At 38.9% G+C, this 17,392-nt stretch overlaps 1 protein-coding gene across 2 annotated transcripts; it reads right to left on the bottom strand.

Moving 5' to 3' along the window:
* Positions 1-10,090: 10,090 nt before the first annotated feature.
* prep (prolyl endopeptidase) lies at positions 10,091-16,815 on the bottom strand. 2 transcript variants are annotated; one of them, XM_034162305.1, is made up of 14 exons: positions 16,614-16,815; positions 15,096-15,170; positions 13,939-14,072; positions 13,650-13,780; positions 13,140-13,349; positions 12,810-12,931; positions 12,617-12,722; positions 12,316-12,507; positions 12,038-12,235; positions 11,806-11,909; positions 11,495-11,726; positions 11,287-11,418; positions 11,043-11,199; positions 10,091-10,964 (listed from the first exon to the last, which is right to left on the bottom strand). In XM_034162305.1, the coding sequence occupies exons 1-14, from the start codon at positions 16,749-16,751 to the stop codon at positions 10,670-10,672; spliced, it is 2,226 nt and encodes a 741-aa protein (XP_034018196.1). In that variant the 5' UTR covers positions 16,752-16,815; the 3' UTR covers positions 10,091-10,669. The 2 variants fall into 2 exon arrangements, with proteins under 2 accessions (XP_034018196.1, XP_034018197.1); XM_034162306.1 differs by having other exon boundaries at positions 10,927-10,964; positions 11,039-11,199.
* Positions 16,816-17,392: the final 577 nt, after the last annotated feature.

The raw sequence follows: 17,392 nt of genomic DNA on the forward strand, positions 1-17,392 counted from the left end.
CTCAGTTTATTATATTTAAAAGCTATTTATAAAGACAGATCCCAGAGGTGATCCTGAGTTTGTTATATTTAAAAGCGGTTAAAAAAAACAGATCCCAGAACTGAACCCCGGTTTATTATTAAAGCTGTTTATAAAAACAGATCCCACAAGTGATCCTCGGTTTATTATATTTAAAAGCTGTTTATAAAGACAGATCCCAAAGGTGATCCTCAGTTTGGTATATTTAAAAGCTGTTTATAAAAACACATCCCACAAGTGATCCTTAGTTTATTATATTTAAAAGCTGTTTATAAAAACAGATCCCAGAAGTGATCCTCAGTTTATTATATTTAAAAGCTGTTTATGAAAACAGATCCCAGAAGTGATCCTCGGTTTATTATATTTAAAAGCTGTTTATAAAAACAGATCCCACAAGTGATCTTTAGTTTATTATATTTAAAAGCTGTTTATAAAAACAGATCCCAGAAGTGATCCTCAGTTAATTCTATTTAAAAGCTGTTTATGAAAACAGATCCCAGAAGTGATCCTCAGTTTATTATATTTAAAAGCTGTTTATGAAAACAGATCCCAGAAGTGATCCTTGGTTTATTATATTTAAAAGCTGTTTATAAAAACAGATCCCACAAGTGATCTTTAGTTTATTATATTTAAAAGCTGTTTATAAAACAGATCCCAGAAGTGATCCTCAGTTAATTCTATTTAAAAGCTGTTTATGAAAACAGATCCCAGAAGTGATCCTCAGTTTATTATATTTAAAAGCTGTTTATAAAAACAGATCCCAGAAGTGATCCTCAGTTTATTATATTTAAAAGCTGTTTATAAAAACAGATTCCACAATTGCTCATCAGTTTATTATATTTAAAAGCTGTTTATAAAATGGATCCCAAACATGATTATATTTAAAAGTCATTAAAAGTTTCTGTGGGTGGAATAATAAAATCCCAAAACTGAGACTACGTTGTCATATTTAAAAGTAATAAAAACTGATCCTAGATCAATAATAAAACCAAATCCTAGATCAGTTTAACACAGATCCCAGGTGAGTTGTTTATGCTTAGAACCTATAAAAACTGATGACAGATCAGTTATTACCATCTATGGAAATAAAACCTACAATGTACTGCAAATCAGGAAAGAATTTGAATCTGCAAGTAAAAATACACATTTGCATGTTACACAGTAGTGAAACAAAGACTTAGAATGTTGTGAATCATAATGAAAAATTCATGTGCTGGTGGAAATATGTTGTCACATACTGCGATGTAAAAGTTCAGCGTTACAAAAGGAGCCACGTGAAGCTGAATGGAGTGGTGTTTTTTTTTTTTTTTTAACATCATAGGGACTCAGTTCGATTTGATTTCAGAACTGCATGTTCATGTTCAGTTTCTAAGAAATGTAATCAGCATTCAGCATGGACACGTGTTGTTTTTGAGCTCGTGTTCTTCAGCAGTCACCTCCCAGCAGCGGGCAGCAGAGCTGAACTCACAGCTTTGGAATGCAACTGCATACGAAAAGAAAAAAGTTGAAAAGTGATGCTTTTAGTCACGTGAGCCGCGTCCATCACCAACAAATCCATCCTCAGCTGCAGCTGATTATCACACATCCTTCAACAGTAAAATTAAATCTTTAACTTCCACTCAGTGACCAGCAAGAAAATATAACATAATAATAATAATAATAATAACACTTCATAATCTGACTTTCATTTACATTTTAAAAATATATAAAAAAAAATTTGTCAGCTGATTATACATTTAAAAAGAAAAAGCTGTTTACAAATATTTGATATAAATACTTAAATAACTTTTAAAATATTAAATGTTCTCAGTTTTAGTCAAGAGCTAATTTTAGTTATAAAAGCACTTTTGTGCTTTATCGATCTTTTAAAGTTTTTTTATATTTATATATATATTCCGTTAACGAACTGTCTTTTATTCATTTAAAACATGCTATGTAAAACTCTTGAGCACTTTAAAGTTTCTGTATGAGTACATTTCTTCACTGTTAATAAAACACCAGATCTGAAATTTGTAAATGTTACTTTTAAATATATATCAAATGTTACAGAGAAATGGAACCTTTCTAATAAATAAAATAGCATATTAAAAGTAAGTCACAGACTTTTTCAGATTGATTAATACTTTGATATGATTGTTACTCCATATGATTTCACATAAACAACAAATGAGGTCATAATCACTGAATATTGAACGACGCTGCTTCTGTATAAATGTGCTTTCTGATTTTTTTTTTTAACCCTTATATCAGTAAAAGACCAAATCTGTCATTTACAAATGTTAATTTTAAAAAGTAAGATGAAAAATCAAGTGTTACAAAGAAATTTCACCATTTTGTGAAGTAAAAACAATATATTAGAATATATATTGGATTAATTAAAAGTGTCTTGTTTTTTTAGCTTGATATGTGATTTTACAAAGATGATCAGGGTAATACTCACAGATTATTTAACTATTAACCACACTGTTTCTGTTTAAATGTGTACCCTATTTTTTTTTAATTCATTAACATGTCATTAAAATGTGAAGTTTGACATTTGCCAGTGTTATAACACATGAAAAATCAAATTTTGGAGTGAATTTTCTCAATTTTATTAAACAAAGTGGAATATTAGAGAAATAAGTCCCATTTTTTAATTTTAAAAAATGACATTTGTAGACCATGATTTCATAAACACCATATTGGATAGTGGTCACTGAAAATTGAATTCTTAAGCCCCCTGTTTCTGTATAAATGTGTCATGCGTATTTATTTCTTGTCTATTGGTATGTCAATTAAAAAACAAATTTGATGTGTACAAATAATATCCAAAATGAATATGGAAAACTAAATGTTAGAGAATTTTATGTCCTTTATTAAAAAAAAAAAAAAATTATATATATATATATATATATATATATATATATATATATATATATATATATATATATAAAACCAAAAATTCAAATGAATAAACTGATCACTTTGTAGGTTTGCAGCCCAATGCATGATTCCAGGCAATAAACAATTAAAAAATGAATTGATCACCATGCAAAAATGACAGTTAAGCTCACACCAAATATTTCAGCTTTAAAAGTGAAACATTCTGTAGTCTTTATTGTAAATGATTTTTTTTTTTTTTTGGAATTTTTTTATTGTTTTTGCTTGTTTTATTTAATTTTTTAATGCCTAAAATTTTTTAACAGCACAGGAAGAAGCCTTATATCAATTAGTGATTTGATTATAAGAGCAACAAACTGAACAGACAAAATAACATACAGTTGTATGCAAAAGTTTGGGCACTCCTGATAATTTTCATGATTTTCCGTTATAAATCATTGGTTGTCTGGATCCGAAATTTCAGTTAAATATATCATATACCAGACAAACACACTGATATTTGAGAAGTGAAATGAAGTTTCGAGTATTTACAGAAAGTGTGCAATAATTATTTAAACAAAATCAGGCAGGTGCATAAATTTGGGCACCCTTGTCATTTACTGATTTGAATACATTTAGCACTAATTATTGGAACACAAAATTGGTTTGGTAAGCTCATTGACCCTTGACCTCCTTACACAGTGAATCCTTTCATGAGAAAGGGTATTTAAGGTGGCCATTTACAAATGTTTCTCCACTTTGCAGCTCTTCTAATGAGTGGCAACATGGGAGCCTCTGAGCAACTCTCAAATGACCTGAAAACAAAGATTGTTCAACATCATGGTTTAGGGGAAGGATACAAAAAGCTATCTCAGAGATTTCAGTTGTCAGTTTCCACTGTGAGGAAGATAGTAAGGAAATGGAAGAGCGCAGGCACAGTACTAGTTAAGGCCCAAAGTGGCAGGCCAAGAAAAATCTCAGATAAGCTGAAGCGAAGGATGGTGAGAACAGTCATAGTCAACCTACAGACCTGCTCCAAAGACCTACAACGTGATCTTGCTGCAGATAGTGTCTCTGTGAATCATTCAACTATACACAAAGAGATCTTGTATGATGCTGTAATGCAGAGGAAGCCTTTTCTGCATACACACCACAAACACCACAGATTCATTTTGGAATAAGGTGCTGTGGACTGATGAAACTGGTGAAGTTATTTGGACATAACAAAGGGCGGTATGCATGGCTGAAAAAGAACACAACATTCCAAGAAAAACGCTTGCTACCTACAGTAAAATTTGGAGGTGGTTCCATCATGCTGTGTGACTGTATGGCCAGTGCAGGTACTGGAAATCTTGTTAAAGTTGAGGGTCACATGGATTCCAGTCAATATCAGCAGATTATTGAGAACAATATTCATGAATCAGTGACAAAGTTGAAGTTGCACCGGGGCTGGATCTTTCAACAAGACGACCCTAAACACTGCTCAAAATCTACTATGGCATTCATGCAGAGGAACAACTACAATGTTCTGGAATGACCATCGCAGTCCCCAGACCTGAATATTATTGAAAATCTTTGGTGTGATTTTAAGCAGGCTGTCCATGCTCGGAAACCAACAAACCTGAGATGTTTTGTAAAGAAGAATGGTCCAAAATACCTTCAACCAGAATCCAGACTCTCATTGCAAGCTATAGGAAGTGTTTAGAGGCTGTTATTTCTGCTAAAGGAGGCTCTACTAAATATTGATGTATTTTTTCTGTTGGGGTGCCCAAATTTATGCACCTGCCTAATTTTGTTTAAAGAATTATTGCACACTTTCTGTAAATCCTATAAACTTCATTTCACTTCTCAAATATGTTTATCTGCTATATGATATATTTAACTGAAATTGCTGATCCAAACAACCAATGATTTACAGTATAAAGGAAAATCATACAAATCATCAGGGGTGGCCAAACTTTTACATACCACTGTATTTCCTTGCATAGGCTCTTTATCTTTGGTTTTATCATTTCTCTGTGAACTAATGAACGAATCTTCATTTAAAATCCAAAACAAAAATAAAACATACCATATTTTCCTGAGTATAAGTTGCAGGGTTTTTTTTTTAACTAGTTTTTTTTAACTAGTTTTGGGGGGGCTCTGCAACTTTGTTATTTATAACAGTAATTATAATAGCTATATATGTGACCCTTTACCAGGAATCAAAGCACTAAACAAAATAAACTCCAATAAACTCCTGATATTTAATGTGCTATTTTAAAACACTCACTAAGTGTTTTACATTTGATTTGTTTGACTTGATTTTGAATTTTGTCTCTCTTTTTAGCATTTTCATGTCACCATATTTTAAATGTAAATATAAAAATATTGCTTCATAATTTTACTGTTGATTTTTGGTATTTTTCTGCTTTTTTATTCATTACTTTTTCCTGTTTATTTTGTTTTCATGTCATCGAAATGTAAAGCACTTTGTAAAGCTGTTAGAAATGTATTATAAATGAATCCAAGTATGGACTGAGTCTGGTCAAGTGGACTTTCAAGGAAGTCCACTTGACCAGACTCAACCCACTGGATGACTAAGAATCTCCACTATAAATAAAGTTATTATTCCCATTATTATTACTTTATTCATTTATTTGTATGCATTATGTGGTGGGTGTGTTTTCCATCAAGCTTGTTTGTCTGTGGATGGGCCACACAGTTGAAGATTCTACTGCATTTTGGGTGAGTTATAAGCTTTGGTAAGCTTTCTGTAATTTTAAGGATATAGTGCTTCAAAAAAAGTTATAAAAGATGTATTTCTGTTGCCTTTAATGAGGTGTAAATTTGTCACCAGGTGAATTTGCGTCCACCAGTGACAATTTTTGTCTGAAAGTTCCCACATTTCTGTTGTAACTCTTTTGAAATTATGTTTTATAGTCATCAAATGAGAGTAATATTGTGGAAAATAACAGAATTATTAATAACAGAGTTATTTTCTTGAGAACAGAATTATTTTCCTGATACACAGAATTTTTTTTTTTACATTTTTCCCCCAGTCTTTATCCGTAAGGTGTCCATGACAACAGTACATTAATCTGACTATATCATGTTTAATCACCCTTTAGAATCGATAAAGTAGAATCATATACTGCAGCTGCCACATCATCATGCAGAAGATCTGATTAACCAATCAAATCATTCATTTAGCTCCTGCCATGAAATGAAGCAAAAAAAAACAAAACAAAACAAACAAACAAAAAAAACAATGGAGAGCCAGCAGGGATTATTAGAGGGTGTAAAGCTGCTGGAGCTCATGGGGATTCTGAGCTCTTTAAATACCAACTTTGTGAGCAGACTTTGGATTCTGTCACCCCAGCTAACCTCACCCATCCCCCCTCACCTCACCCCACAGGCTCCCAGAGGAAATGTGCCTTTACCCTGTCAATGCAGTTCAAAGGGGTCATTGAGCTCCTTTTTTTTTTTTTTTTTTTTTTTTTTTGCAGGGGTGGGTTTACTCCATGCATACCAGCCACTAAAATCCCTCACTTAAAAAAAAAAAAAAAAAAAAAAAAAAAAAAATCAGTGTAAACACTGCTGAACTTCAGTATGCAAAGATTGATGCTTCGGCACCTTTTCACAATAAGACTGCACAGTTTTTGTTAAATGCGAGTGATTTATTCCAATAAACCGGAAGAATTTCGTTAAAATGAAGGGCATCCGTGCCAAATCAACATGCAGATCCACCTTGGATTTGCTGTGGCGACCCCGAGTGCAAACAAGGGAGCAGCCGAAGGGACTTACTTACTTTATCATTTAAATAAACGAAATTTGTTTGTTTATTTATTTTGTGTTTTTTAGTTTGTTTGTTGTTTTTTGTTTTTTTTTTGGCTGGAACTTAAAACTTCAATACTCCGTCACAAAAAGAAAACAAAATATTTAAAACTTTTTGTTTGGTAGCTAAATTAAATAAAAGTCATATTTGGGTTTTTTTTTCTATGCAGACGGTGTTTTCGTTCGGTTTTCGTTCGTTCGCAATTTTAAATAAGAGATATTTTCAGAGGGCTTGGTGCAAGAATTATTTTTAGTTTTAGATGAGAACTAAAACAGAAAAATTTACTTTAAAAAAAATCGGTTACTTTCACGTTCAGAAAATCCACCAGGAAATTAAAAAAAAAAAAAAAAAAAAAAAAAAAAAACACGACACACGTCAGTGACGTCAGAGAAAGGCGGGGGAGGGGGGGTCGGTTCAGGGAAAGCAGCAGCTGCGCCAAAAATAATTAGGGGAGAAAATGTGCACGATGGTGCAAAATATCCGCTCTAAATTCCTCCCCAGTGCTATAAGTTTTTTTTTTAGTTTTTTTTGCGCCGGAATCTGACACGTCAGCGTGACGTCATTCAAATCCTCTGATTCATTCACGCTTTGAACATAAAAAAAAAATAAGTTTTATACATGTTCGACCTTAACGAAAAATCTTACCAATTCTTTAAAATTATTTATAAAGCTTGTGTGCTTTATTTGTAGATATTATCTGAAATTATCTTAACTTTATCCGTGATCATTTCGATCTTCATTAGTAATTTTATTTTAAGGTGCGCGCGTCTTTGCGCATATTTAATTAAGCTGTTTTTTTCTTCTTCTTCTTCTTGTCACCACGTCAAAAATCAACGTTTGCCGTGTTATTCATGCGTTAAAATGTAATCCGTGTGAGTGTGGTGGCTCACCTGTGGAAGAAGAAGCGGACATCCTCCGGGTTCCCCGCCTCTGGATCAGAGTGGCACCGCGTGCGCGCAGCCGGTGTGAGTGCGCCCGACGGCCTCGGAGCCGCTCCTTTTAGTTTGGATTACATGTTTAGGGCCCGAGTTTAACCCGCACGCACACGCGTGTGAAAGCCTGCTGGAATCAGAGAGCTGTTTCCATGGATGAATATTTTATAGTCGGTGAGTAACCGGAGCCGCGTTGTTTTAAACGCGATCCGGCGGACTCACAGATTGGTGCGAGTCTGCGGCACAGATCTGGCAACTAGAAAAAAAAAAAAAAAAACAACAAAAAAAACACAAAAGCAAGTGTGGCACGGGTCGCGATTCAAAAGCCGCTTCTTTTGGAAAAAAAGTCTCAAAAATCTCTTCTTAAAAATGAGCTGCTTTACTCTTCAAATTTAAGGACAAGCTTTTCTTCAATCAGCCTCCGCACGTGATGACGCGTTAAAGGAACGTGTGGTGTGTGTGTGTGCGCGAGTTCTGTGGCGGCTCCTGGTCCACAGCTCGTGCAACCCCCCACTCCCCTACTCATCATCATCCACGCTTCACAACCCCCACGCAGCTTCTTGTCACCAGATTTTCCCACTAAAATCTGTCCACTCAGGTGTGAGTACAGCCATCCACAAAGCGCTCAATTAAAATAAATAAAACATAATCAAACTGATATAAAGTCTGCGGCAGGAGACCAAAAAGTTGTTGCCAATAATTATCTGCCAATACTGCAGGTGACACCAAGGTGAGGGAAGCTTAAAGACCTACATGCACAGCTCTTTCTGCAGTTTCAGTCAGGATTATTGGTACTATGTATATGTCATGGACATGCACAAGTGAATCTCTTCAGCATCTCACCCTGTCATTTCCAGTTTGTAACTTTTTACGACAATGTTGTCCAGTTTGTGGCTTTTCCCCACTGGGCAGATATTTTATGCCATTTCCGGTTTGTGCCTTTGTCTACCACAGAGCAACAGGTGAGTGTGAACAAGCAGGTCACGCAATCTCATGGTCCCCATGAAGGAGGAGGCAAGTGAGGGAAGCCACCAAGAAAACTGCAACACAGTTGAAAACTTCTAAGGACAACATGAGTGTGTCTGTTGTATGATCAGTCACAGCTTCACTGTGGAGTGTAGCAAAGAACAAGTGAACATTTTAACATCTTTCCCATAAATTCAAACCTAGATTTGATGTTTTCATGCAACAAAACTTCTTCTCTGTTCCACTCCACTATGAACCTGCTTATCTACAGCCAGCAGTAAACCAGAATATCACCAGATACGTACCACTCATGGTTTACTATGCAGTTTTTCCAGTGACCTCCATTAAGGAAAAGAACTCCTGGTGGCTTCCCTCGTGGGTTTCCTTCTTTCCTACTACAGATTTACAGCACCCTATTTCCTAAATGAAGTCCAAGATGATTAAAAAAAATACATATTCTGGTTGTACGAAATTGGGTCATTTGCAGTTATTTATTAACATATTTTACTTAAAATTCTAGGTTGCCAATAATTCTCACCAGGGCTAACACCTCTAGCTTTACCTGCCCACTTATTTTTTGACCGATTTACTATCCATCCAGTATAGGTAGATTGCGCCATCTGGTGGTTACATACATACATTTTCCAGACACGTGTTTTACCAAATTTGAGCCAAAATTAAAAGTCACATGATGGGTGGAAATTTATTTGCTTTGCTTTACTGCTTTGTTTTCTGGAGACAACTGAATGTAACCTGTCTGCTGTAGCCAGTGGGTGCATCCCTTGATATTTACCCGTTTGGGGGGGGGGGGGTCCTCAACACCGGAAACTAATCTATTAAAAGGTGTTAAGTGTTTAATATATTGTGTTATATCTGCTGTCAACATGGTTAAATGCCAAATTTATGCAACTCAGAGTGTCAGAGTGTTGTTGGAATATGAAAATTTAAATCCAGCATACCTGAAAACCTACAATTTAACACCAAGATCACACAAATCACATTTAGTAAATACTACCTTGGGAATAATCATGCCAAAATTCTGTGTTTATATCAGTATTTGCACAATTTTGCTGTAAAATCGATGTTAAATGCTCCACTACCAGTTGTCTCCTAATGTCAAAGGCTGAGGATGCACAGACACAAACCACTGCACAAATCGCGAGTTTCACTGTATAGTACTGATGGCCCCGGTCCAGAAAGCTCAAGGTCAGTAAACCTGTCTTCACCAAAAAAAAATAAAAAAGTGGCTGAACAGCACAATCCTACCAAACACACAATCCAAGCAAGAAGTGAACAGTGTAGGAGCTGCAACACATCCCTGAGGAATGCCAGAATTCATCAAGAAGCCAGAGGTAACTGGAAAGCATGAGTTGTTTAGAATTCAAAGATCTCAGATGATGAGGAAAATGTGAGTTATGTCAGTGACACACATTTCATTGTACACAACAGTACAGCCTCAGTGTTATACAAAAAAAAAAAAAAAATCAGTGTGCATTGATCGGTTTTAAAAAGCTGTTTATTGTTGTTATGGCGTTGTGTTTGTATCCCTTTAAAAGAGAAACAATCAGTACACGTCAGAGGTAGAACTGGTCGGTCTGAAAGGAACACGGGGACTGACGTTCAAAACGCACAGCAACGTGTTTCGAGTGTCTGCTCTCGCGGTCAAAACAATACTGTCGACGCACGTCACAATTCCGACTACGCCGTCTCGTCAGCATTTACCTTCTCCACTGAGAGAACAGATGATAAATAAATAACATGCACATCGGCACAACCGGATGCAAAAGTCTTTTGATACTTTGATCTCACTACGGCTGATCCTCGCTTTACACGTTTATCTCACGACAAGGAACTCTGTCTTAATTGTTAAGGGCTATAAACGTCTGTGTGTACGGTGTGGGAAGAGGGTCATAAAAGGAGATGGCAGCGGGGGTGGCAGATGGGAAGACATGAGCAGAAGACAGGATGCGGCTATCTAACAACATAACGGTTGCGTGATCAGCTGCTGTCATTTTTCCTTTTTCAGAAACGTATTTCAAGTAAAGAAAAAGTACATTTTTTTGTAAAGGGTCGCAGGTTATTTCACCCAAGAGATGCTCAGACAGCGAGCAGTAAAGGCATACGTGTCCGCCACCTCCTGGATGACCTTGCTGGTTGGCTTGCCGGCGCCGTGTCCCGACTTGGTGTCCACCAGGATGAACAGGGGGTTCGTCTGCTTGGGGCTGTGACCCACGATGTGCTGCAGGGTGGCGATGTATTTGAGGGAGTGCAGCGGCACCACGCGGTCATCATGGTCCCCCGTTAGAAGGAGGATAGCGGGGTACTGGACACCGTTGCCCTCTGGGACATGGATGTTATGGAGCGGGGAGTAACTGGGAATGGGGAGAAACAGAAATGCGTTTTGAGTGTTTGGAATGGTCAAAATTCCATTCTGGTCATGGAACACTTACGCGATGAGCCAATCAAACTGGTCTTTGACTTCTGCACAGCCGAAGTCGGTGGTCCAGGCGTGGCCGATGGTGAACTTGTGGAATTTCAGCATGTCCATGACGCCAACCTGAGCCACCGCGCAGCCGAACAGCTCCGGCCGCTGGTTCACACACGCGGCTGACGGAAGAAAACACACAAACATGTCACAGGCGGTTTGGGGAAAGACGCTCATTTGGACATGATTCTGCGGGCATCAGAACACACCTACAAGCAGGCCGCCGTTAGACCCTCCGTTTATAGTCAGCTTGGCCGGAGAGGTGTAACCCTCCTTGATGAGATATTCGGCCGCGCACTGAAAGTCCGTGAAGCAGTTCTGCTTGTTGGCCAGCATGCCCGCTGCAGGAAAACGTACACAGGGCTGGTGACTAAAACAAAACGAGGTGACCAATGAGGTTCCAAATGTTTCTCGTACCTTTGTGCCAAGTCTCGCCGTACTCCCCTCCTCCTCGGATGTTGGCCACAGCCAGGACTCCACCCAGGTGTCTGACAAAGATGAGGCGGGAGACGCTGTAGCTCGGTGTGATGGAGATGTTAAAGCCTCCGTAGCCGTATAAAAAGCCCGGATGTGATCCGTCCATTTTGATGCCCTTCTTGTGAACAATGAACATGGGGATTTGAGTGCCGTCTTTGCTGGGGTAGAAAATCTATCAGAAAGGACACGATAAACCGACTGAATTAGGGAAGGACGGGATCACAAAAAGGCTTTTTGCTTTTCTGATTTACCTGTGTGGTCTGGTAATCGGCGGGATTGAAGCCTTTGACAGTCACCTCTCGGAAGATGTGCGGCTGCAGCGGCTCCTTGGTCAGATCGCAGTGATAAATGATCGCTGGACAGCAAGAGGGAGGCCATTAGTTCCAGCAGCTTCACACATTTATTCGCACTGGTTTTAACTGCGACACTGGCATGGAGATGTTTTATAAATATGGCACTGATTCGCTTTCGGCAATGTGCTACCTGGGGAGAGGAAGGAGGTGAAGTAGTAGAAGATTTCCGAGTCCCTCTTGCGTCCCGTGAAGCCCACCACGGAGCCGACGTCCAGGGGGAAGGTCCGCAGCTCCTCCCCTGAGCTCAGGCAGTACATTTTCAACACGTTCTTCACGTCATGGAGGAAACACACAAACAGGTAGCTGGAGTAGGTACAGGTGGCGAACACTGCAGGCGATACATAAAGGAGATCTTCTGTCAGTCAATTAATCAACCAATACCATTACTTGATCGGTGCTGCGTCTTACCAATAACATCTTTGTCGTGCTGAGGAATGAGCTCCTTCCAGTTGGTCTGTGCCGGCGAGGCAAAGTCTATATTGATGAGACGGTAACACGGGGCATCTAGATTGGTCTTGAAAGTGAACAACGTGCCGTCGTTGGTCACGTACTCATACTCAGCATCAAAATTGTCGATTAGTTTCACCCACGGCAGAAGTCCTAAACACAAGGAGGCGAGTATTTTTGTGCTTTAAAAAGAACACGAAGACTCCAGAAAATACAAAGACACAAGGCCAATGCAGGAAGTACCCACACATGCAAAACGCACCCGTGATTCCCTGCGGGGTGGTCTGGAGGTCACAGTACCACAGTCTGTTGACAGGATCACAACCTTCCCTGATAGAAAGCAGCACATAGCGTCCATCATCCGACACCTGAAATGCATGACAACATGCACTCTGTTGTGTTGTATATTTCAACTTTTTAAGATTTCAGGTGCAAGAATAACCTCTGCACAATACCTCGGCCCCACTCATCCACTTGGGGTGTTCAGGGAACTCGGCGCACAGGATATCTTGAGACTGTGGAGTCCCCAAGATGTGGAAGTAGAGCTTCTGGTGCAGGTTGGTGGAGGTCTCAGTTCCTGACAGACACAAAATATTTTAGTGTTGCTGATGCCCCCTAGTGGGAACTGAGAAAATACACCTGTCAGATGAGATGTAAATCGGGTGGGCTGGGGCTGCAGAAACAACCACATTGTAGAACGAGATATAATGATAATAATAAAAAAATAATAATAATTTCAAATTAAATCATTGATCACTGCCTCCAGATTGGAGCAGGGACCTCACCATCACTCTTGCCCTCCTGGTCAGGGTAGGAGTTGTAGAAAAGGCCTTTCCCATCATGGGTCCACGACATGCAGCTAAACTTGACTCGTTCAAGATGATCTTCCAGAAGGACGGCTCCCGCAACACGCAGGAAATGGATCTCCACCCAGTCCGAGCCACTGGCACTGGTACCGTACGCCAGGTACTCCCCGTCTTCAGAGAACGCGTAACCTATATACGTTAAGGAAAGCACATCTTGAGCTCTGTGGTGTAACTAAAAATAACAGCTTGATTCTGGACATAACAGAGTCAGAATTTAGTTTTTAAAATTTAATTCATGAACACATTATAACCACATGAAAGCGTGTTTTGATTAACAGATACTTTGGACTAAAAATATAAAAGGTGTTCCACAGAAATGTGATAGCCAAATTTCCAACGGTCCTTTAACTAACCATGTGCACCAAATGCTTCCATTAGGGAAAAGAAATTATATCTAAGCTTGAAATTGTGATAATTATTGTTTGATACCTCGTAGAGCAACAGTCCCATCATCAGAAAATGTATTTGGATCCAAGAAGATTGTGGGCTCAGCGTCCAGACTCTCCTGCACGTACATGACGCTCTGGTTCTGGAGGCCGGTGTTGTAGAAGTGAAAGTACCTGCAAACGGGGTGACAGAAGCATTAATTGCAGAGGATCTGCAGATCTGTGCTTTGGAAACACAAATATAGGAAACGAGTAAACCAAAGCAAACTCGTGCGTCAGTGACCCAAATAAAGTGCAGCAACATGATTCTACTGTGGTTACCCTGGCCTCACCTGCTCCCCCTCTTGAACGGACAGCTATACTTGGGGTAGTCATACAGTTCGGTCATGCGCTCCTTGAAGAGATCTCGCACTTCGCAGCCCTCTAAAAATGGTAAAGTCAGCTGGTTCTGAGCACTTACAAAAGCCTTGTGGAAGACAACAATACAGAAAATCATCCTTGGGAAATCTTTAAAGAACCTCTCAAATATCTGGATACAATTATATTTAACACCAATATACAATGCAGTAGTTGCAAGATGCACAGCCAGACACCTGTAACTCCTGCAGAGTTGTCATGGGTACCTTGGCTTCTGTCATTGGTGTCCTTTTGTTTTTTGACAAGTACCTAGTCATGACAGATTAACCACACAATACCATACTCTCAGTATTTGTGAATGACCAAGTTGTTCATGTATCCATCTCCTGACTTGTCAAAAGAAAACTAGGTGTAAAAGTCATGATGTGGATTCACAAAAATCTTCATATTTAGACTGTCCAATTATGTATTGTCTCTGAAAACACAGGAAAAAGACACGGATGTAATTCCTAAATGGTTAATGAAGCATATTTGCTCAACCCCTTGAATTAAAGTTAAGTCCACAATACAAGAACAACTTAACTGTTTCATTTCAGCTGCTTTGTTCACACAGAGCCAAAAGTACAAATATCTAGTGGCTTCGCATCTGGAAATATAACAACCTCTTGAGGTGTGAGATTTCATCCAAGATTCACAGTAGACAATTTCTGGTTTGTAAATTGCAATCTTTTTGGATCTTTGTGTTGGAATCTGGTATGATCTCTTGATCCTAAGCATTTTATTCTTCCCAGATGAGTTGCTACACAATGCAGCATCACAAAAACTACCTGTATGAACCACGTTCCTTTTTTTGAAGACCACAAATCACTCAAAAAATGGGCACCTTCTGTGCCCATCATTGCTCTCATCTTTACCGGAGACTGACACAAGCCGATTTTCACACCTAAAAATTGTAGTGCATTGTGGGAAGTTACAGTGCTTTATGGAAATGGGAAGCCAATGGGTTGGCACTGACCAAATGCAGCTGACTGTATATTCCAACACAATTACATGATTAGCCAGAGATCCTGAAGTTCCAAAATGCAATAAATAAATAATAATACTGATTTCACAACCTGAAAACATTATTTACCTGTGTTTTTTCACTGTCAGGATCCTCCAACCAGCTATATGGATCAGGTACTTTGCAGCCATGATAATCATCAACCTGAAACAGACAGAACAGCGTGTATGTGTGTGTGTATATATACTCAACAAAAATATAAACGCAACACTTTTGGTTTTGCTCCCATTTTGTATGAGATGAACTCAAAGATCTAAAACTTTTTCCACATACACAATATCACCATTTCCCTCAAATATTGTTCACAAACCAGTCTAAATCTGTGATAGTGAGCACTTTTCCTTTGCTGTGATAATCCATCCCACCTCACAGGTGTGCCATACCAAGATGCTGATTAGACACCATGATTAGTGCACAGGTGTGCCTTAGACTGCCCACAATAAAAGGCCACTCTGAAAGGTGCAGTTTTGTTTTATTGGGGGGGATACCAGTCAGTATCTGGTGTGACCACCATTTGCCTCATGCAGTGCAACACATCTCCTTCGCATCATCCGTGAAGAGAACACCTCTCCAGTGTGCCAAACGCCAGCGAATGTGAGCATTTGCCCACTCAAGTCGGTTACGACGACGAACTGGAGTCAGGTCGAGACCCCGATGAGGACGACGAGCATGCAGATGAGCTTCCCTGAGACGGTTTCTGACAGTTTGTGCAGATATTCTTTGGTTATGCAAACCAATTGTTTCAGCAGCTGTCCGAGTGGCTGGTCTCAGACGATCTTGGAGGTGAACGTGCTGGATGTGGAGGTCCTGGGCTGGTGTGGTTACACGTGGTCTGCGGTTGTGAGGCTGGTTGGATGTACTGCCAAATTCTCTGAAACGACTTTGGAGACGGCTTATGGTAGAGAAATGAACATTCAATACACGAGCAACAGCTCTGGTTGACATTCCTGCTGTCAGCATGCCAACTGCACACTCCCTCAAATCTTGCGACATCTGTGAGATTGTGCTGTGTGATAAAACTGCACCTTTCAGAGTGGCCTTTTATTGTGGGCAGTCTAAGGCACACCTGTGCACTAATCATGGTGTCTAATCAGCATCTTGATATGGCACACCTGTGAGGTGGGATGGATTATCTCAGCAAAGGAGAAGTGCTCACTATCACAGATTTAGACTGGTTTGTGAACAATATTTGAGGGAAATGGTGATATTGTGTATGTGGAAAAAGTTTTAGATCTTTGAGTTCATCTCATACAAAATGGGAGCAAAACCAAGTGTTGCGTTTATATTTTTGTTGAGTGTATATATGACCAAAGTATAGCACTGCTTTGCGTTAACGAGCTGCCACCTACAAAGCACTGTTGTTAACCAAAAAGACAAAGTAAATACCACCTAACGCATTAACTAGAGTAGTTTTTAAAAGTTTTAATAAGCTGCAGTCACGTTAGAGTTTACGTTTTTTTCATTTGTCAACAGCCAGCCTGAGTCAGCGGCGCTAACTAGCATGCTAACAAAGCTTATTCCAATGAATGAGAAACGCTCCCGGCTTGTTAGCATGCTAAGCTAACCAGACAGTAGGCTTTTACTTACAACCGCTTCGTCTCGGTAAGCCTGCGGGTACTGAAAGGGCATTTTTGACGCCAGTGTTCGGGATTTACGTATGAAAAAAAGCCGCTCCAAAGACTGATTTAATGGTCGTGAAATGAATCTGTGGAACTTACAAAACATTAACTTTAAACAAATCAAAAAAAAGATGACCAGCGGCTTCTAGTCAACAAATACTTCCAAGAGGTGCGTCAGTAAATGATATAGCGCCATCTTTCGACTGGGAGGATGAACAAGAGAAAGACGACGGATGAAACATTTAGTGTTTCAGGAGTTTCGAAAGAGCAATTCCTGTTTCGAAGCTGCCCTGTTTTGTGTTTTGAGTATTTCATAACAGCATAACAGATCAATTCTTAGAGTACTTGGGTCATGTAGCATTTCAGGACTTTTAACAGTGACTCATTTCAAAACAAAATAGTTTTATTTAATGTTTCAAGCATTTTGAAACTGTGAAGCATTTGGCATATTAAGGAGTTTAAAAAGTGACCTTTTTTAAAACAACTGGTTTAATGTTTCAGATATATTTTGTGGAGGAATTTCTTAATTGGGTGTTTGGAGAGTTTCAAATAGTTACTTTTTTTTAAACCTTTCTAAAAACTTGTGTTTTCCAGTTCTTTCCTTCTAAAGCTGGACTACATCTACACCTATCAAAAATTACAGAGGAGATTGCTATTAAATGTTCTGCAAAAACATAGTCATCCAGTCTAAATGTTGTCGTTATAGTTTGTTACACTGCACACCCCGTAGTGTCAATCACCAGTGTT

Source organism: Thalassophryne amazonica, chromosome 21 (assembly GCF_902500255.1).
Source record: "Thalassophryne amazonica chromosome 21, fThaAma1.1, whole genome shotgun sequence".
Taxonomy (NCBI): domain Eukaryota; kingdom Metazoa; phylum Chordata; class Actinopteri; order Batrachoidiformes; family Batrachoididae; genus Thalassophryne; species Thalassophryne amazonica.